This window comes from Suricata suricatta, chromosome 8 (genome assembly GCF_006229205.1).
Source record: "Suricata suricatta isolate VVHF042 chromosome 8, meerkat_22Aug2017_6uvM2_HiC, whole genome shotgun sequence".
Lineage (NCBI taxonomy): Eukaryota > Metazoa > Chordata > Mammalia > Carnivora > Herpestidae > Suricata > Suricata suricatta.
The window spans coordinates 132,269,182-132,290,152 of NC_043707.1; the positions used below are offsets into that span (position 1 = coordinate 132,269,182).

General features: G+C 48.8%; 1 protein-coding gene across 7 annotated transcripts in view; it reads right to left on the reverse strand.

Annotated features, from left to right (window-relative positions):
• Window positions 1-20,971, reverse strand: part of PRDM2 (PR/SET domain 2) — a 101,075-nt gene that overhangs the window by 29,954 nt on the left and 50,150 nt on the right. For all 7 annotated transcript variants that reach the window (XR_003911845.1, XM_029947824.1, XM_029947829.1 and 4 more), the window contains 2 exons: window positions 12,036-12,146; window positions 1,885-6,256 (listed from right to left, as the gene is read on the reverse strand). Coding sequence is in view for 6 of the 7 variants with exons in the window: in XM_029947824.1 (XP_029803684.1) it covers window positions 1,885-6,256; window positions 12,036-12,146 (4,483 nt within the window). In the remaining variant the exon portion in view is untranslated. The remainder of the gene's footprint in view (window positions 1-1,884; window positions 6,257-12,035; window positions 12,147-20,971) is intronic.

The following is a 20,971-nucleotide window of genomic DNA, read 5'->3' on the forward strand; positions in this document are numbered from 1 at the left end:
CCGTCAGAAACAACAGCAATGTTTGCTTAACAGACTCTTCTGTGTGTCCTTTTAGGCCAAATCCAGTCCAGCAACGTAACCCTATGAATTCTCAAATAAAAGCAAAATAATGAAGAGTAACTGGAGCAAAGAAGAGAGACACAATTTTATTAGGCACTTTGGTCCTTTGCAGTGTTAAGAGTTCTTCAAAAAGCGCTGGAGGAGGAAGAGCTAAGGGAATGAACCTCATAAATGTATCGTTACTCAGAGTTTATCTTTATAGTACTTTAATTTTTCATGCCCTCACTCTTGAATTGTAGAAATGGGATCCCGTAAAGAATGAGTGACTCTTTTAGGTAATATCCCAAACAGGGATGCACATAGTACCTTCCAAGGCATCAACCACTTGGGGTATTTTTTTTTAGTACAGTGAACATGATGGCATTTTCTGATTCTCTACCCTTGAAAAGAACCCGGTTCAAGAACAATCCTGTTGCTGTGGAACTTCCAGAACAGCCTGAGCACAAACAGGTACACAGTTAAACCCCTACAGGCAGGCGGCTAGAAGAGCCGACAAGCAGGTGCTTACTTTGACTAGGGCGAAGCTCCCAGATGCGCGTGTGCCATGGCCAGAGACCGGTGCTGAACTGGAACTATCGTAACTGATCATTTAGTTCACTTACGGAAGTCGCTTTTTAAAAAACAGGACCCTTCCCTCCTAGGGTAAGTCATTCCGACCAGCCTTTGGCTAATGACCCTTCTCTCCATCTTTCTTCAGCCACGACTTAAGGCACACCAGCACCAAGCACGCCACCTCGTCCCCCGTGCGGTGAGACCGGAGGCCTCGTGGCCCCTGTGACATGGCAGACGCTCCCCAGAATTCATTCTCATGATAGGCCTGAAACACCGAAGAGCTTTCAGACCCTGAAGGTGACGGCCCAGACAGCCTCGAGCTGAGCAGCTCCCTCTGAAAGCAGTACGCGACACAGGCTCTGAGGTGGAGCACGCCACACGGGACTCGCCCGCAGGTGTTACCCAGGAACTCCTACCAACTCGGGTACTGGGGTAACGTGGAAAGTCTGAGAAGTCAATATAACAAATTTAACTATTGCCCTGTGTTTTTGTGTGTCGCTGAGAACAGTCTTAATGCAGAGAGGACACAGAAGAAAACCGTGACATCACCTCCAGCCTAAGACGAACTCTGACACCACCGCTGGGGGGACGGGGGCGCCCCCCCCTCTTCGGAATCGGGCCTGTTTGTTATCCTAGGTCTGGAGGCAGGGAGCGGGGCAGGGGGCGTAAGGCATCTACAAGGAATATGGTGTCGCATTTTGTTTTACAACCCGTCCGGGGCAAGTTTTTCAAATTACAACATAATCAAGACGACAGGATAATAAAAGCGTTCTCCGTCACTACAACTATGCTGCAGTCCCAGAAATTTCCGCCAAGACTGCAGTGTGGTTTCAATAAACTCGGGGATCTACCTCAGCCCTACGCAAGGATCTATGATCCGGAAATAGTGACAAGAGACACGGAGATGTTACCCAAGACATGAGGGAGGTGTGAGAGAATCCTGCATCTTTCCAAAACAGGGCACTTCCGATTCTGAATGCCTCTCGTGGCTTCAATTGAGAACCGGCCCTACCAGAGAAATGGTGCCACTTGGTGAGTCCTAGGTCTGAAACAAAAGCTGGGAACTCCTGTCTGAGGTGGCCCCAGCAGTGACCCTTCTTCGTGCATCCAATGTAATTAACGGACAGCTACTTCCTTTAAATGCTTACGTCAAAATTCTACAGGCAAAAAGGAAAACATAGCCATGGGGCAAGAACACGGTTTTCTTCCAACCGTCTTCCCCCCCGCGCTCGGGAGCTCGGCTCTCCTCCGGCCCTGGAAGCCTCGGCTTACCTGAAGTCCTTCAGCTCCTGCTTGCCGCCACCATCCTCCCGCCTGCTGTCGCCCGGCTCGGCAGCAGCTGCCAGCTGGAGGCTCCGGGTGACCGGCCCCCCACTCCGTTCTCTAGATTTTACATTGAACCGGTCTGTTCTTTTCTTACTGGCCAGAGCGGATTTGCTCTGTAAGACGGCCTTGCTTTTCTGGACCCTCACATGCAGGCTCCGGGACGTCTTGCTGGCGAGCTGAGCAGAGTGATTCTTGGCCACGGCTTTGGGTTTTTTCCCCTCTACGTGGGTTATTTTGGCCATCCGTATCGGGCTCGAGTTCCTTAAGGAGGAGCTTGGCTTTCTGGACTTCACCGAAGCCGTGAACCTGACATTCTGCTTGGACCTGAAGGCTGAGGAGGGCAGCGGGACGGGGGCCGGGCCGGAGCTGCGCGCCCTGGTCCTGCCCAGGGGAGCCTGCACGCTCTGCATCTTGATCTCGGCGTCGGCGGTCCGCCTGCGGTGGCCGCTGTTTTTGTCACCACTTGCAGGTGGTGGGTGTCCGCCTTTCTTGGATGAATGGGCAGCTTTTTTTTTGGAAGGAGAGAGCGGTTTTTTGGGGCAGCTGAAAGCGGCGTGCTTGTTCAGGCTCCCGATGTACGTGAACTCCCTGTGACAGTACGGGCAGACGTGCGAGGAGCACCCCGAGGCGGGCTTCAGGTCGGCCTTCTGCTTCGCAGATTTGTTTTTTTGCAGGATTGCTTTCTGGACAAGCTGGTTTTTTTTCTTCAGTGCGTTTAGCTTGAGCTTGTTCGAGGACATCTTGCTGAGCTCGACACTGAAGTTCAGTCTCTTGGGCTGCCCCATCCGCCGGAAGGCGCTCTTCCCCGAGCCATCGAAAACCACCACGCCGTTCTTGGGCTGTACAGTCTGCTTCAAGGGGACGGGGTTTTTCTTGGGGGTGTACCTCTTCTTGTCACTAGCAGAGGCGCACGCCAGGATGTGTTTGTGTAACTCCGGCATGTTGTCAACGCCCTTTCCACACTTGGTGCAGCGAATGGCAGTGGTGAAAGTCTGCGGGATGTTGTGCGTGGTGAAATTCGTGGCCGTCACGCCGATCCCCATGGGGTTCCGGTGATGGTACTGAAATGGAGGCGGTTTAAAGCTTGGGTAATGCTGATTGAGACCCAGTCGAACGTCTGGGTCTTTTGTCTTTATTCCAGAAGCCATTATTTTTATGGTTGTGTAGAGCTCTTCGGAGGAATCGTTTAATTCTTCTTCCTCTTTCGAGGTTTCCAGAGGGTCTTCCGGCAAGCTCTGCATATGCTCTATGTGGGCCTTGCTGGGGTCTGTGAAGTTCTGGGGCCTCAGCGTGCCGCTCTCAAACTCATGGTGTGTGCACACCTTATCCGGGTGGAGATCTCGCTGGTGCTGCTGCAAATTGCACAAAAAAGCAAACTCTTTTTTACAAACTGAACACACAAAGATATTCCCCACTCCATGAAGCAAAAAGCGATGTTCTGACAGATCAGTTTTAGCCTTAAAGAGCTGCACGCAAAATTCACATTTGAAGGGCCATTCTTCCGCGTGGACAGACAAATGTTTGGTCAGATCTTTAATGGAAAGAAAAGGTGATTCACAGACATTGCAGACAAAGTTTTTGTTGAACGTTTCCTGAACAATCTCCTGGTCAGCCGCAGACGGGGGCTCCTCCCTGGGCTTCAGATCTTCATTCTCTAGTTCCTCCTGCTTGAAAGTTATCATGGGGAGGGAAGCTTCCAGATTATCCCCCGAGGAAACAACGGATGATACTGCCGAGAGCGGTGGTGGCGAGGGGGAAGAGGAGGAGGATGAGGAGGAGAATGAAGACGAGGAAGAGGACGAGGAAGACGAGGAAAGGGTCGGGGGTCCAGGCGAAGCAGCAGACGTGAGCGGCTCCACGGAAGGGATGGGAGATGGTGAGGGAGACACTGTAGGGGACAGAATGGGAAGTGGTGACTGCAGGGTAGCATTCAAGAGCGGAGAGGGACACGGATGGGGAGATGCCCCGGAAGAGGGGGCTGGAGGAGGGACAGTAGGAAGGAGCGGCGGGGGTGGCGTGGCAACAGTCAACACAGGAGGACAGGCTGGGGGGGAAGAGGGATGCGTCGGAGTCAAGAGTGGAGGCAGCTGCCCGGCGGAGAGAGAAGCTGTCTGTGGGCCAGGTGAGGAAGGTGGGCCATCAGGTGGGGACTCCACCACAGGGGCCGAGAAGCCAGCATCAGGGCCAAGGCCAGGGTCCGGAGGGGGATCCAGGGCCTGACAAGGACTCGGGCTCTGCGCCACATCTGCGGTGTTCTCCACAGGTAAATCAACACCATTGTACTCGTTGAGAAGAACCTTCTGCAGCATGCAGGTGGTGGGCTTCTTTCTCTTGGCGGTGCTGCAGGCTGCCTGCCCCAGATGGTTCTCCTTCGGCTCCTTGCCTTCGGAGTCACTACAAGGCTTCTTATGCACACTGAGATCTAACACAGACTCCCACTGGACGGGGGCCTTGCCTGTGCCCTCGGCCTTCTGCTTAACGCCGCTGGATAAATCCAGCGGCTGCTGGTTGCACACGTTGCTGAAAGCAGGCGCGGCCACCCACTCCTTAGACCCCTTATAGTCCTCGAAGCCCGGTGGGCTCACCGTTTCCCGCTCCTCTCTCCCAGACAGACTCCACACTGGTGAGTTGCTGTGACTTTCTAATTTGGGTTTTTTGGAACCCAGAACGGCATCGGTCCACGCCGCTTTGCCATCGCTTTGCTTTCCAAAGTCTCGGAGAGCAGGACTGTGTTGGGGGGAACTGGGGGGAGAGCTGGTCCGCCGCTTAAACCTACTCGAGGTCACGGGCAGCATCGACGCAGGAGCAGACACGCACACAGGACCTAACTTGGGTATTTCTGTCGCCGAGATGCCCGCGGGAGGAGTGAGCTTGTCCTGGGTTTGAAGCAGCTGTTTGAGCTTTGAGGACAGGTACACACTCTTCTCTTTGTGGAAAGACACGGCCTCCGAAGTGGATATGCTCAGAGGCAGTAAGGAACACGAGGGCACCGAGGGCTCAGACTCCGTCTCGGCTTTGATTTTAGGGAGCGCGGGAGGACTCGCTGTTCTCCGCTTCTTGGACTCACTGTTTGTGCTGCTGGAAGGCTCTTTAGGAAGATCGTCGGTTACGGGGGCCTGTGGCGCCTTTACGCTCTGCGTGATCTCCACCGTGACCGGAGTAAGCAGACAATTGATACCGTACAAGTCGGCCGACCCGGACTCCATCTCAATCACATCACAGTTACTCGTGCTGCTGCTGGTCTGAATTTTGCCGTCGATGTAGAAGTTCAGGTTCTCGGAGATGTTGCTGGAGATGTCCATGATGTACACGTCGTCGGCCTCCCCGTCCTCCTCGGGCTCCGTGCTGGGCACGTAGACGCTCGGGGCGGGCGGGGCCTGCTCTGCGGGAGGGTGCGGCTCCTCCAGGAGGCCCCCTTTCCGCCGCACGCCCTTGGGGATCAGGTGGCGCTCGTGCACTCGGCGCTGGTGCCGTCTCATGTTCGTGTGCGTCCCGAAAACCTTCTTGCAGTACTCGCACGGATGAAGCTCCTTAACGTCCCCGTTCTCCTCAGCAACGGATGGACTGACGTTTTCTCGGGGCGCCTTCTCCGACCGCAGGAGCAGAGAGTCCTGCCCCACACTGGGAGGAGTCGGGTCGTCTTTTGGAGCAAGGCCGTCTGCAGGCGCTCTGCCCTGGGCAGGGTCTTCCGACGGCGGGAGCGTGAGGCTGGGCTTCCGCTTCAGCCCCGCCTCGTGGCGCCGCTCGTGCCGCCTCCGGTTGATCTGCGTGCCGAACGCTTTCCCGCAGTACTTGCACTTGAAGGCGTGATTGACCGTGGATATGTGGATGTGCATGTGGCGCTCGAGCCCCTGCTTGGTGGTAAACTTCCTTTCGCAGTGCTGACACGGAAACATAAACGTTTCAAACAGATCACCGTTGGCCTCCTCTTTCGTTCTGGGAGTTCTGCTGACAGGTGTGACCCCTGGCGAGCCTTCAGGAGTCTCTCTTGAAACATGTTTTGGTTCCTCTAATAAATCTTCGGGCTTCTCATCGCATCGGATTTCTGGCTCTTTCCCAGAACTTTCGTTTGGCGCGTCAGCTTCTTCCTCCCCCTCTTCTTCTAGCTCATCATCTTCATCTTCCTCCTCATCCTCCTCTTCCTCCAAATCGTTCACCTCACAGTTCTCGGGTCCTGGCTTCTCATCTGGTTCTGCGTGTGGCTCGTAGGCCGTGGAGGAGACGAGTTCTGGAAGCACATCCTGACGAACCACGTCCTGAAGAACGGCCGTCTGCTCGGCTGCGGAGGCTGAAGGCTTCTCGTCCTCTTCTTTGGGACCTGGAAAGCACAGGCAAGAAGCACAGGCGTGAGCGCAGCCACCGGCCACGTCATGCTCGATTCTTACTACTCAAGTGATCTGTCTTATCACCTAAAATGTGTGGGAGAGGACGGGCACCCAGAAACCGCTCCACTTTCCCACGTATAAAGCTGTACTGGATAGAAATCCACTGTGTCCATTTGGCACCTGCCACACAGCAGGCAACGCGCTGTGCGGGGAGGACACCTACGTGAACAAAGAGTGCTCCTCACGTGGGGTTTCGATTCTTTTCAGTCACACACTCACAAATACAATTTTGTTGACAAACTGTAGTACTTAGAATTGTGCTGGATACTGACACACTACTGAAGTCAGCATCACAGTGTGTGATGTGGAGTTTCAGGAGTCTAGCTGTGAATTCTAATTTCTCATGATTCCAAACTGAAAGTACGATACTGTTAATTACCAACTTAGGTTCTTAGTAGCCTGTCTTGATTCTCTCCCTCCTTCCTGACCAAAACTGTGCACGCAGAAGCTAGGACATTTTCCAGAACCATGTGAGCAGATTTTTTTTCCAAGAAAGACAAACTTCAGAGATCACTTCTTCCAAACCTAATCAAATTATCAAGAACTCAGGAGGAGTGTAGAAAAGGGAACCCTCGTGCACTGTTGGTGAGAATGCAAACTGGGGTGGCCACTGTGGAAAACAGTATGGAGGTTCCTCAGAAAATCATAAACAGTACTATGATCCAATAACTGAACCACTGGATATTTACCCGAAAAGAAAGGAAAAAATAGAAAGACACTAATTCAAAGGGATACATGCTCCCCTGGGTTCATTTCAGCATTATTTACAATAGACAAATTATGGAAGCAGCCCAAGTGTCCATCAATAGAGGAATGGATAAAGAAGATGTGGTACGTGTACACATGTACACACACACACACACACACACATTATCCAGCCATAAAAAAGAATGAAACCTTGCCATGTGCAACAACATGGAGCTAAAAAAGTGTCATGCTAAATAAAGCAAAGTGAATCGGTCGAGAAAGAAAAAGACAAAGGTCATATGATCTCACTCATATGTGGAATTTAAAAAACAAAACAGAAGCACCTGAGTGGATCAATCAGTTAAGCAGCCAGCATCAGCTCAAGTCATGATCTCACGGTCCAGTGAGTCCAAGCCCCACATCTGGCTCTGTGCTGAAAGCTCAGAGTCCAGAGCCTGCTTCGGATTCTATGTCTGCCTGTCTCTCTCTCTCTCTGCCCCTCCCCAACTCGCACTCAGTCTCTCTCTCAAAGATAAACATTTAAAAAAAAAAACAAGCAAAGGAAAAAAAGAAAAAGACAAACCAAGAAACAGACTCTCAACTACAGAGAACAAACTGGTGGTTACCAGAAGGACGCTGGGTGAGACAGGTGACGGGGCCTAAGGAGCACACTTGTCATGATGAGCAGAGTAATATACAGAATTATTGCTGTGTCACTATATTGGACACCTGAAACCAATACAACACTGTCTGCTAACTGTACTGGAATTAAAATAAAAACTTAACAAAAAAAGACAGAAGAACTCAGGAGCACCTCAAGAAGGAACCAGAGACCTGAACTCACTTCTGAGTCTCCATGCCCAGGAGACACCCAGGCGAACACAACCCGAGGTGGACGGCAGACAGGCGGCTGCAGGGGCGGGGGACTCACTAGTAAGGAAACAGTAGAGCAGAGGCCTGAAGAAAATTAGTCATGCAAGTATCTGGGGGAGGGAAGCTCTTCAGAAAGAGGAAACAGCAGATGCCTAAGCTTGGAGTCAAGAACATGCTAGATGTGTTCAAAAAATAGGGAGAAGTCAGAAAGGTGGGGGTGGGGAGGGAGTGGAAGACAGAAAACTCTAGGTGGACAAGGGTGGGGGCAGGGAGAGGTGGTGGGAGGTGGTCAAACCCTGGATACACTCTGAAGACAAAGATGACAAGATTTCGGCCTGGCTGTGGCACAGGGGAGAGAAAGGGTGGGCGGGTGGAAGGGAGCAAGGAGGATAATCCTCTTTACTGGAAGACAGAGGGAAAGTAGGCCTGCTCTCGCTCATGCTCACTGCTCATGCTCTCTGTGGGCATGTGTGCTGAGGGGGAATCAAGAGTTACTGTGGATGTGTGGAAGTTTGTGGTCCCCAACATATACCTGAGTGAAGACATTAAGTGGTTGGTTTTACAGGACTCAAGTTCAGCAAAGAGGCCAAGCCCAGAACATGGCACTGGACGAGGCCACCTGGAGGGCAAATGCAGCCAGAAGAGAGGCGGGAAGAGGGTCCCCCAGACGACACTGGTACTCAGAGGTCAGAAGAATGGACAGTGAGGTGTCCGGAGAGCCCAGAAGAGTACAGAAAGTTTCCAGGAGGGAGCAATCAGCCGTGTCCATAGTGACAGTGGGTTGGCGAGAAAGAGAACAGAGAACTAAATGTCTGATGCACCGCTGACAACAGTTTCAGGGGAGCAGTGAGGACAAATGACTAACGGAGTTCCTAAGAAAAAGGGTGGAGTGGGAAGACAGGGAGACTAAACAACTCTTTCGGGTGTAGCAATAAAGGAAAGCCGAGAAGTGGGGCAGTGGCTGGAAGGAAGCCAGGGACGGCACGGGACTCTCGGACGGGCACTGCTCAAGCCCACCTAATGCTGAGGGGGTGGTCCCCGGTGCTGCTCTCTCTACAGTACCACCTGAGCCCCTGCTGAAAGAAAGTTAGACAAGAGTTAAGAAAAAGGCTCTGTAAAGGAGGCAGAGCTACTCCAAATTCCGGTTCTTCATTCACTGGGCAAAATTTTCTATATGCCAATAGTACGTGACACTGCCAAGACCCTTGTTCTTCCAGGGCTTCACTTTTACAGACGCTGGCTGCAGGCAGGCTGTCATCGATGAGCGGCCATGCTTCGTGGAGGTACGGGTCACCGCAGAAGCGTAACAGGGCTTGGTTAATCAGGGAAGGCTCCTTAGAGAAAGTACAGGCTGAACCTGAAGGTCAAGGGCAGGGGAGGGGAAGCAAGCAGGAGGAAATCAAAACTTGCAGCACACCGAAATTCATTTGGACTTACTTGGGACAATTGGGGTCCGCTAAGGTATGTTCTCGTTTTCTGTTTTAAGTTTATTATTTTGAGAGAGACAGAGACCATGCCAGCAGAAGAGGGTCAGAGAGAGAATCCCAAGCAGGCTCTGCAATGTCACTGTCAGTTCGAGCCCCAATGCAGGGCTCAAACTCACAAACCATGAGATCATGACCTGAGCCGAAACAAAGAGTCAGATGCTTGACCAGCTGAGCCACCCAGGCACCCGTTAAGGGTATTTCAAAGCAGAAGAGTGCCATCTGGAGATGTGGCTACAGTGGGGACCACGGGATTGAAGGCAGGAGCCTGATTCTAAGGCAGGGACCTCAAAAGGGAGAGGACAGGGCCTACACCAGGGACAGAAACGAAAGGAAGCAGTGGACACAGAAAAGAGTGGCCAGATTGTAGAGAAGGGGCCCGTCGGAAGACCTGGTGACCACCCGGATGTGGGGGAGAGGCGCTAAAATGGCCAAGTGTCCCCAGCTCTGCGAACACAAGGTGTCTGCACACCTCTCACCTGCTCAGTCCTAAGTGCCCCGCTGCTGTGCCCTAGGACATCAACCTTACCCTCACCCGTCCATCTGCTCTCCCCCCACAGACCGGCCTTGTCTCCCCCAAGGCAAACTCCCATCAATCCCATGACTTCGCCACACCACTCATTTGATGTTGATAAGAGCTAACTCTCGTTCCAAGTACATTTGCAACAGCACGCTGCTAAAAAGGTCAAAATAAAAAACAACAGAAAATGAAAATTAACATCTCTAAGGCTTAGAAATTTTGGAGTTCACTTTTAGTCAAAATCTGTGGCTTCTTTTACTGGGGGGCGAAGGGATTCTTTCCCTGTGATTGGAAAGCAATCCCAGACTTACAACTATCCAAAGTAATATGAACCAAAACACAGAGTCCTATTTATTAACTAGTAAGGCCCACACCAACGTGCATCCACACACTCGATGAGGTCTGCTGAGTTCTAAAAATAAAGGAAAGTTTGGGAAACACAAGGAAGAGTCTGGACTGTTTGCTCAGTACACAGACCACTTGCTGAGGATAACGCAGAACATTCAGGAGAGCACTCGGACAGCCATTCCACAAACAGGTACATATTAAGTACTTTTCTCCATAGGACCTAGCGTTGTATCAGGAATAAGAACTGTCTTCAATTACTGAAGGACAGAGAGGCGGCTGGATTTTCTTTTTTAATTCTGCCATTAGAGGCGGTGATGTTCTTTAGTATTTGGACTGCTGTTGTTCGAACAAGACTTATTTAGCAAATCTGCTATTAGCATGTAGAACTTCATCCACCTGTCTGTTCTTGCTTCATAAAATGCTACAGGAAATTATCATCTATTATGAATGTCATCACCTCCAACAGTACTCATAAAGTGGTTTAAAAGGCATCCAAAATATTTTGTTGTGTTTTTCTTCTCTACAAATTTTTTTAAGTTCATTTATTTGCGGGAGAAACACTGTGTAAGCAGGGGAGGGGGTGGCGGAATCCCAAGCAGGCTCTGCGCCGCCGGCACGGAGCTCGATCCCATGAACTGTGAGATCGGTACCTGAGCCAAAAACTGAGAGTCAGACACTTAATTACCTGAGCCACCCAGGCGGGTACCTACGAATGTTCTTCAAAGAGTCACAAGGCTGTATTTTGAAATTTGCCTGTTTGGGTCACTATGAACAATTCTTAACAAGCACATACTCGCCACCGAACAGATTCTAAGACACACTCCCTCGTGTCTGATATCACTAGTCTCAATACGGTCGCTCAACCGCAGGGAGCACAGGACAACCTGCCTTGCTAATGTCCCACCCACGCCACCCTCTGAATCCTCCATCGTGAGGGCCTAGAGTATCAATCCTCAGAAGGGACGATGAAGAAAATTTTGTGTGGCGAAACACAAAGAACAAAACAGGAATTTAATTTCTAACAAAAAACAACACTTTTCACTCTACACACTTTTCAAGCTGATGTATAAAATCAAAGGTGTTTGATATTTCAAGTAAACTTTCAACTGAAGTGCAAAGCATACAATTTAAGTGTACAGATCATAAGCACTTAGCTCAATAGAATGCTTACAAAGCAAAGACACTGGCGCACCAAGCCTACAGCTCCGTGGTGGATGAGCACCTGAGTCCTAGAGGCCTTCTGGCTGACTTCTACCACCAGAGATTTGTTTTGATGGTTTTGAACTTGATAAATTACTTATAAATGTAATCATCTAGCACGTTTTACTTTGTTTTAACCAGGGAATAATTTTATTTTTAACTAAGAAGGTCTTTAAGGGAACCTTCCCTCTAAGGGAAGGTGGGAGGCGGAGACTCAATTCACCATATTAAATTCAGGCAGCCTCGGGGTGCCTGGGGGGCTCAGCCGGTTATGCGTCTGACATTTGATTTCAGCTCAGATCATGATCTCGGGGTCTATGGGATGGTGCCCTGCATCAGGCTCTGAACTGACAGCACAGAGCCTGCCTGGGATTCTCTTTCCCCCTCTATCTCCGCCCCTCCCAGGCTCACGCCTCCTCCAAATAAATAAATAAATACTGTTAAAAAATAAAAGTATTAATTATTAATTAAAAAGCCAGACAGGCTTTTTGCTGTTAACCCTTTAAAGTTCTCAGGGGATTCTCAGAAGGGCATTCAAAGGAGATTTCCAGTAACTGGTGATACATACCCGAACCACACAAGTGCAACTTGCAGGCTTACCTTCTGCAGAATCTCTCATAGTTGCAGAAGCAGAATCTGGCTCGCTTGTCTTCAGAGGTATGTCTTCAGCTTTGTTTGCTTTGTTTTTACTTTCCTGGGATTTTTTCTTCCCTAAAACACAAAATTTTTTTGTTTATTTACTTACTCACTATGACCCTGAATTCTTGAAAAACACAATTACTAATCCAATGACAGCAAACTGTACTTTTAGGCAATTATCACATCAGATTTTAAAGAAGTGAACAGATGGTGACTATGAATAATGGTTAAGTCATGTCAGAGAAGAAAAAGAAGCCCATAAACCCTGTATTTTTAAGACTCCTCAAACTAATAGGTCATCTATTCGAGAAAAGTTAACAATATTGATGTCAGAGGAAAATTGGATACTAACATTGAGTTCCAATACGACACGAATAACAGGGACGGACAAAAGGCTGATTATCTGTTGGAAGCACGTTAGGGGAAAACAATCTGGTGTATGTAACCTGGGCCCCGTTTAGTGGAGACCAGCTTGTCGGTAACTGTCAAAGTGAAGCAAGAGAAGCAGACCCTGCCGCACTGCAGAGGACACGTGCATGCAACGGCTCAGACAGCAACATGCAGAGCAGTTATGAAGAATTCACTGTCAAGGCGGCAGGAATGCTGAGGGTCCCCAGGGACCCGACTCCAGGTTCAGTCCAATTCACAAACAACTGCAAGAATGGAGTTCAGGAAACACTCACTGCATTCCAACCGACAGCAGTGTTCAGAAGGGAAGATTAAAAAGCAACAGTCCGGACAAGCTGGAGCAAGTGCAGGTCACCAAGACGGTCGCAGGAGCAAGCCCTCCTCTAGAAAAGTACTAATGTGGAAGGTTCGGAAGCTCCGTCTCTTTGGGGTTTGACCAAGAACTTGTGGCCCTTAATTTCTATTTTTTCAAGTCTAAGGTTCTTTTTCCTGGTAGCTCTTGGTTTGTAGTTTTCAGAGTCAGAACAGGCTTGTCTTCATCTTCCCCAAACACCTCCTTCTCCTTCAGCAGCATTCTCCCCGCTCAGCCTGGCAGATCTGTCCTTCTCTCTTGCGAAACAAGCCTCCCGCCACCTCCACCTCTGAATTACTAAAATGACAAACCAGAAAGCACTCACTCACTGCTCCCGGAAAACGGTGTTCTCCGTAACAGAACATCACTACCTAGGGGACCAGTTAACTAAAATACAGACAGCAGATGAAAATGAAGTGAGACACACAGAGAACACTGAGCAGTTCAGAACAGTGAAAAATGGCAGCATCAACGATAGTACCAGGCAAAGAGGAATCCTCAAAGAGCACCACCAGAATCTGATAGATATTCAAGAGATGAAACAAAGTGGGAAAAAGTAAAAATACTTCATAATCAGCCACTTAATGTCAGTCTTAAAAAGCGAACTCTAAAACACTATGTTAGGGGCACCTGTCCAACTTTGGCTCAGGTCATGATCTCGCAGAATGTGAGTTCCAGGTCTACGTTGGGCTCTACGTGGACAGCTTGGAACCTGGAACCTGCTTTGGATTCTGTGTCGCCCCCACCCCCTCACTGCCCTCCCCCCCACTCACACTCTGTATCTCAAAAATAAATATAAAAAAAATTTAAATACCATTTTAAATCCCTAATTCTTTAAGCCCATTAAAAAAAAAAAGTAACGGGACTCATTCTGCAAATATGTAAGAGTTTGCCCAGACAAATTCCTGATAACACGTCCATCCCTCATTTGCAAAGGCACTGAAAACGAAACTCAGGACACAAGCGAGCAGTTCACTGGAACCACATTCTGGTGGCAACAGAAGCCAAGTGCCTGCAGGCGGAAGATCATAAACCAATTCTCTCTGGAAAGGGCAAGGACATGAAAACACCTTTTCACACTGAAAGAGGTGACCTCCTCTTTCAATTCTTTCTCCTTTTGCCAACTTAACAGCACTGAGCCTAAATCTGAGGATGACGCGGCTCTTGAGGAATCCAGCTGTTGCTTCAGGAGGTTTGGATTCTATCTACTTGCAACTGGTTTTCTCATCCTCACGATGACCTGTGCCCTTCCCCATGTGATATCCAGTCCAGATCAGATCACTGGTAGCAAATAATACGAATATAACCGATCACTGGCCACTAACGTAACTGCTCCAGGGCTGCAGTTCATGTCTGCAGAGACGCACGTACAGGACTCCCAGTGCCCTCGGACGCTTCGTTCCCGAGTTTTCTTCAGTCCAGTGTTCCTTGGACCAAAACCACAAGACTGTCGTAAGACATCTCAGTACCACCATCATGTACCCCAAACAGCCCAAGGTAGGACCCTTTCTTACCTGTGTCTACTTTGTACAGGTATGAGCTTTTGAAATGAGTAAAAATGGAAGTATAGTGTAAACTTGGCCTGTTATGTATATATGTTTTTTAAAAAGTCACACTGTGGAACTTAACAGAAAAACAAATGTCAATCTGTTGTAATACAATCCCTTAGGGAAGCGATTCAAAGTTTTCCTGCAATCTCTCAAGTGCTATACAAACCTGGTCAGGAGGTCATACAAAAAACTGGCTGGTATGTAAACAGTATTAAATAAGTGAAGTTTCTAGATGTAAATTATAATAAAACAGCACAACTTTAACAGTCATTCACTAGCACATACACTGAAATCATCTGTCTACGAGGTAAAAGTACCCTTCTAAGTTTTATTCTCCACCTAAAATATGAAAACATCTAGCTGATACTGAATGTCAAGGTCTACTTTTGGACTCTCCTACCTAATTAATGAGAAGTACCCCCCACCAACTTCCAGGCGCCTTCTTTAAAAAACAAAAAACAAAAAAACAACAACAAGACCAAGAAGCCCCTGATCCCTTGTGAAGAGAAACCACTTGAAGCAGGGACATGAACATCCTGTTCAGAGGGCCCCGAGCGGTCCCCCCTGTCGTGGGGCTGTCTGATGCACTGGAGGACATTCAGCGGCATCACTGGCCTCCACCCACTAGACGCCAGCAGCACCGCCACGTTAAACTGTGACAAGCAAGTCTCCCGGCACGGACAAATGTCTGGGCAGGTCTCCCTGGGTGAGAAACCACGGGGCTGAACCTACACCGGCCACTAGAGATGTAAGGGGCGCTCTGCAGTCTATATATTTAAGAATTTTTAAAAGTATCTGAACACTAATAAACCAACTGTAAAACCTCCAAAGTGACCCCGGTGAGCGCTGACAGTTTCTCGTGGAAACGGGCCCGTCATGAACTAAGGGGCTGGATCAGGAGACGGGGCCGACCCGAGCTGGGAACAGAGCCTCACAATCTTAGCAGGGGCCGCCACCCCCAGGCTACTTCCCACCAGGGCTGCAGACTGAAGAAAGCCAGGGCCCCGGCGGGACTAAGCAGTCTAGGAGAGGACGTGTGTTAGGACCCAGGTGTCCCGACTTCGGAACGCTTGTGTGACAACTCACAAAGCCAACTACTGCAGTGGTAACAGAGGAACACGTGTGGAACCTTCTACACTTCCTTAGGTAAGTAATTTTTTCCCTCCATACTTGGTTCTGTTCTATTTGTAATCAAATTTAAAAACAGATACAAAAGCCTATAACCAAACACAACCTATAATGACTCTTCCGAAAGGGAGCGGGGGCTCGTTAAGGGTCTGGGAGGCGCGAGGTGCCTCTAGACCCGGCAGCAGAGCCCGCTGGGACCTGGTAAGCACACGTGTGCACTTACCCTCAGGTTCCTGCAGGGTCCTACATAGAGGCTACTGCCAGCTGCGTGCTCCACTTGGTCTAAACAAGAAAGACACAGGAATGAAACACAAGGAAAGTGAAATGGAAACGACAACAAAGAACATAATGAAGGACAGGACAAACCTTATGCATATCAGGAAAAGAAATGCACACAAAGTTACGGAGAAAACTAAATGAAACAGAAGGAAAAGAGCAGTTATCTACCGCATCAAGGTTCGTTCTCTCTCTCTCTCTCTCTCTCTCTCTCTCTCACACACACACACACACACACACACACACACACACACGGAAAATGAACGAATCTTTAACTGTGATCTCAGCTGCTGGCAGGAGAGCCCCCTTGGCACACTCACGCTCAGGCCTGTGCCACGGCCATGTCATGTCGCAAAACAGATGCTCTCACCACTGACGGCACCATTCTGCCAGAAAGACCCCAAAATCCCAACCCATGCCGCTTGCCTTACAGATACCCAAGGACCTAGCCCGTGAAGTGGTCTGCCAAAGGCCATGCAACTACATCAGCTCTAGAGCCAGAACTAAAACCTGGGGATGGGGACTCCGCAAGTGCTCCTCCTACGAACAAAGCCTTATTTCTTAAGGCCACTAAGGGCACATCAGAACACCGTATTCTCTAGATAGCACTTGCTATGGGCTGTCTCCCTTGGGGTCAAGGGCAAACAAGAGATAAAAAGTGCTAGAGGCTTTCACTGCATTTATAGGAAAGGAACAACAATCAAATTGGAATGCAGACCCTTTTTTTCCCATTTCAATTGTATCTTATGCCAGTAACACAAGTCAACAGCCCTGAAGCTCAACCTAAGCAAGTATGATTCACCACAATAGACCTGGGTTTTCCAGTGAAGTAGTTCCCGTACAGAGAAGCCCAACAGTCATGATGACTCTAACGATAATGTCTAGCCATTATACCTCTGGTGCCTGGGATGCAAGTTGCAAAATCGGAACTGCCGAGGGCATCACATAAATAAGTTAACTAACCCAGGTCTGGACTGTGTTCTACTAGTCTAATAAAACTGGTCAAACACTAGGAAATTCTAGAGAATAATGTTTCACTTAAAAATATGCAGGCATCATAGAAAACAAAATTCTAGAAGGCATGCTCAGGTTACATTAAAAATTCATCACAGCAGTGAAGGCTCACGAATTTCGTGATTTAAGTGAATTAAATTTAGAGCCGTATGTAACTCTACGTGTGCTGCCGCCTCACGGGGGAGCGCCTCAACTCCTCCGAATGAAATCAGAACTCAGTACTGGCACACAGAGGCAGGTCATCTGACCCTTGGGGAGCTCGCCACCTTGCTCCGATACACAGCTGATTCCGCACCAGGTGAGGCCCCGTCTCTTGAGCTCTTACCATGGAAGGCCATCGAGAATATGAGCTGCCCTGAGCAGGAGCCACCATGGACTCCCTGAAGGACTACCCTCCCCCCCCACCAGGACGGGCTGTGACTGTTCACCTCTCCCTCAGCCCCTCATCGCGGCAGCTGAGCCGTGGTCCTCTCTCCTCCACTGAGACCCATTCCCCACAGTCCCCTCTGAGCTCCTCTTTACAAAACCCACGATTTCTTTAGGCTTCATTCGCCTCAAGTTCCCCTTGTGCGTCTGACAGTTTCATGGGCCTTACATTCTTAAGATTCCCCTCCCCGGCCTTATGACACCACCATTTATGATCTCCTCCTTTTGTGACCATTCTTTCGCAAAATCTTCCTCTTCTTCCTGCCCTTAGACAAGCGGGTCCCTCATAGAAAATCTGAAGACTGGGGGCTTTCGGACATGGTAGGAGAAAAGGTTCAACGATGAGTCAGCTGACTGAGGGTACAGATCTTAGAAAACAGGCGTGGAATGATGGAAATAATGGGCTGTATTAAAAGGTAAGAGAGAAGAACCCTAAGATTTGACACAGAAGGAGCCTCAAAGGGGTCTCGGTCTGCTTCCCAAACTCCACCAAAATGCCTCTTAAAGCTTTATCTCATATGAATTGTCTAAAATCTCATGGCAAGCTGGTAGCAAAACTGGGATTTTTGTTCCCACCCAATTCATGAATCTGTCTGTATTCTGGAGGCCTTGAGTGATACCTTTTGGATCCTAATTTTTTCACCCGAACAAATATAATTAACGGGGCACCTGGGTGGCTTAGTTGAGCATCCAACTCTTGATTTCAGCTCAGGTGATGATCCCAGGGTCGTGGGATGGAGCCCCACATCGAGCTCCCACTCAGTGTGGAGCCTGCTTAAGGCTGTCTGTTTCTTCCCCCCCCCCCCCTTCACGCTCTCTCTGAAATAAAACAATGAAGATAAGTAATAATGTCATGTGCACTGCAGGCTAGAGTGAGAAATTTATCAAAAAAATATAAAATCAGTATACAACTTTTTAAATTTTTAAAAGGCAAGGGTGTGGCTTCCATGACAGCAGGCCGGCCTGGCATGGACAGCGGCTCTCAGAACACCTGCTTTAGGGGCAAGAGTTCACAGGCAAGGTAATCCACTTGGCTTGGGAAACCATGAAGTTCAGGGGCACCTGGCTGCCTCAGGCTGTAGGGCATGCAACTCTTAATCTCAGGGTCCTGGTTCAAGCCCCATACTGGTGGTGTAGCCTACTTAAAACATTTTTTTATTTAAAAGGCATAAAGTTCATGTTAAATGACTTTACAGGATTAAAAGAAACACACACACACGACCTCTAACAGACCAAGTAGTGAGGAAGGGGCATCAACAGGTAACAGCCAAGTCGTGGGCTGGAAAGAACGGCTGAAACGTTCCATGTGAGCTGGTAAGGGGGGCAGGGAGTCAGACCCCCAGCACTTGCTTTCTCTCTGGGGGTGGTGAACCTTCTGCAGTTGATGTGATGAGTACACAGGACAGAAGCCAGAAACATATGTAAGTTTTCCACAAGGAATTAACAGTCCGCTTAGCTCACAGTAATGTATACTTAAAAAAGGAAACAAGAAGATAATGACTCGGTAACCTGGATGTCACGGAAGTCACAGTCAGGGCGGCGGCGGAGCTGGGCAGCAGGACCCAAGTGAGAGCAGAGCCTCGGACACCAAGCCAGAAAGGCCCCGCAAAGGTCGGCACGCTGCACGATCAGGGTGTGTCCATCAGGCGGTCAGAACGACCGTGACAGCTGCCCAGGTGACAGCAGGGGGAAAACGAGCCACTGGGGGCCATGGTGTTCTGGGGGGCACATCTGGAAGCAGCAAGATGCTGTGCAGCAACTGGCTTTTGTGAAAGTAACATGCTATCCATTTTCTATTGATTTCTTTCATATTTAAAATAACTTGAAATGTACCTGGCACTAAAAAAAGGCTTCTGTTAGGCAACTTGAGCATAATTTCCACCTCTCCCTACAGTTAAGCTCGCCAAGAGCTGTCTGTACTCCTGGAGGCAAATTATAAAAATAAAAGCTCTCTGGTTTTAAGTTGCTCACAGTATTAAAACAGGGCTCTAGGCTTTCCTTCCAACAGAAACAATGGAAAAGTTCTGGATTTTTCAGTGCTGCAGATCCCAGTGCAAATTCCTGGGATGCTTGCGTCGCGCTGGGGGGCATACAGCCTCTGGCCCCACAAAGGGTCTGGACGGCTACCCTTCCAAGCGCCAGGCTGATGGGAGCAGCGGCAAGGATCACATCTGAAGAGAGCTTTGAATTTCTCTAAAAAAGGCTTTCAGTGGCTTTGACTGGATAAATCCAAACAGCAGGAAAGGGTTCCCCAAATAAACTTTAATAAGTTTAAATTACAAAAGCATTAAATTTCCTTACACTCTTCAGAACCTCAAAGTCTTGTGGTGTAACAAAATGATTCTAGAGACTAACCAAATACCCCTGAAACTTCAAAGAACATGCCAGCCCGTTCTTCTTTATAATTATTTTAATTTCTAGGGTTCTTCACAAGGATCTTCCGTACCTTTCATTTTACCGGGGGGCGGGGGGGGGGGGGACGTATCTAAAGTCCAAAAACCTTGCATATAAAATGTGAATAGGCAACTACAAAGTAAAGAACTTAAATTCAGGGGGTCAGTCCCCAGAGGCCACATGAGAGATGGGGAGCTTCGCAGGGAGGTGGCGGCGACACGGCCTGGCAACCCCATAGAAGAGCACGCAGCCACACCCTCCAGACCTGCTTATCCTCGGCTAACGGGAAAGTCATTGAGGATAAATTTTATAATTCTATATCCGGATGAATTAACTGCGAGATTTGGATTAAAAATTCTTTTAGGAAATAAAATCTAGATATATATCTGAGGGAAGACACAATTAAAACACTTAAGCTCATTCTCTAGATCTGTTTACAGAAGTGCTTACAGGCCAGATGCCTGCAATAATAAATCAGCTAGAGCGCATCCCCGGACGTAAACGAGGAGGCCTACGTGAAGATGCGGACACGCGGGCTCCCGGTGAGGAGGCTGCTGCTGAGGGTACGAGACCTGCTTCTGTGTCCACGTTCTCGAACTTTTCTAGATGAACATTTGGTTCTATTATGTAAAAATAAGTGAATAAATAATTTTGAAAGAAATATCTAACAAAGGCAAGATTAAGGAGACAACTGAAAAATGGCCACTGCTGACTAAGATGATATATGCGGTTTGATAGCGATACCACTGCCTACTGTGCCCAACAGCAGAACGGGACTGAAGTGGTTCTGCTCCCTACCCCCTACCTGCACACCTGCTCCGAGTGTCCAGAAAAAAAGCACTAGCTCCAGAAACACCAAATCCACAAGAGACACACATTTAAAAGGGGCGTGGCCACAAGAGACATCATTCAACAGCCGATACCGAGCATTCGAACTGCTCCTAACCTCCTGGTGGGTCTCCAACTCTCCAACCCTTTGCCCTGCGCATCACGTTACTTCAAACAGTAACTTAATTTCCCTCCTCCTTTTGAGCAGCCACACACCTTGTATTCTTCTCCTTGATCCACTGCACTCGGTTATGATACTCATCTTTATTTAAATCAAAAATCTAACAAATAATCATGTTGCGCGCCTCCCAGGTGTAAGCAAAGGGTCATGTTTGGCAGTCAGCCATGATAATCATGAGAGTATTGTTTCCTGGCCTTTATCCTGCTTCTCCTAAAAATGCACAATTAATATGCCACATTTTGACAGAGGTTTAAGAAACAGGGTATAAAGATAAGACAATTTAGAGAGATACAAAACTACTCCTCACTTGGATCTACCATGAGACACTTTTCTTCCAGTA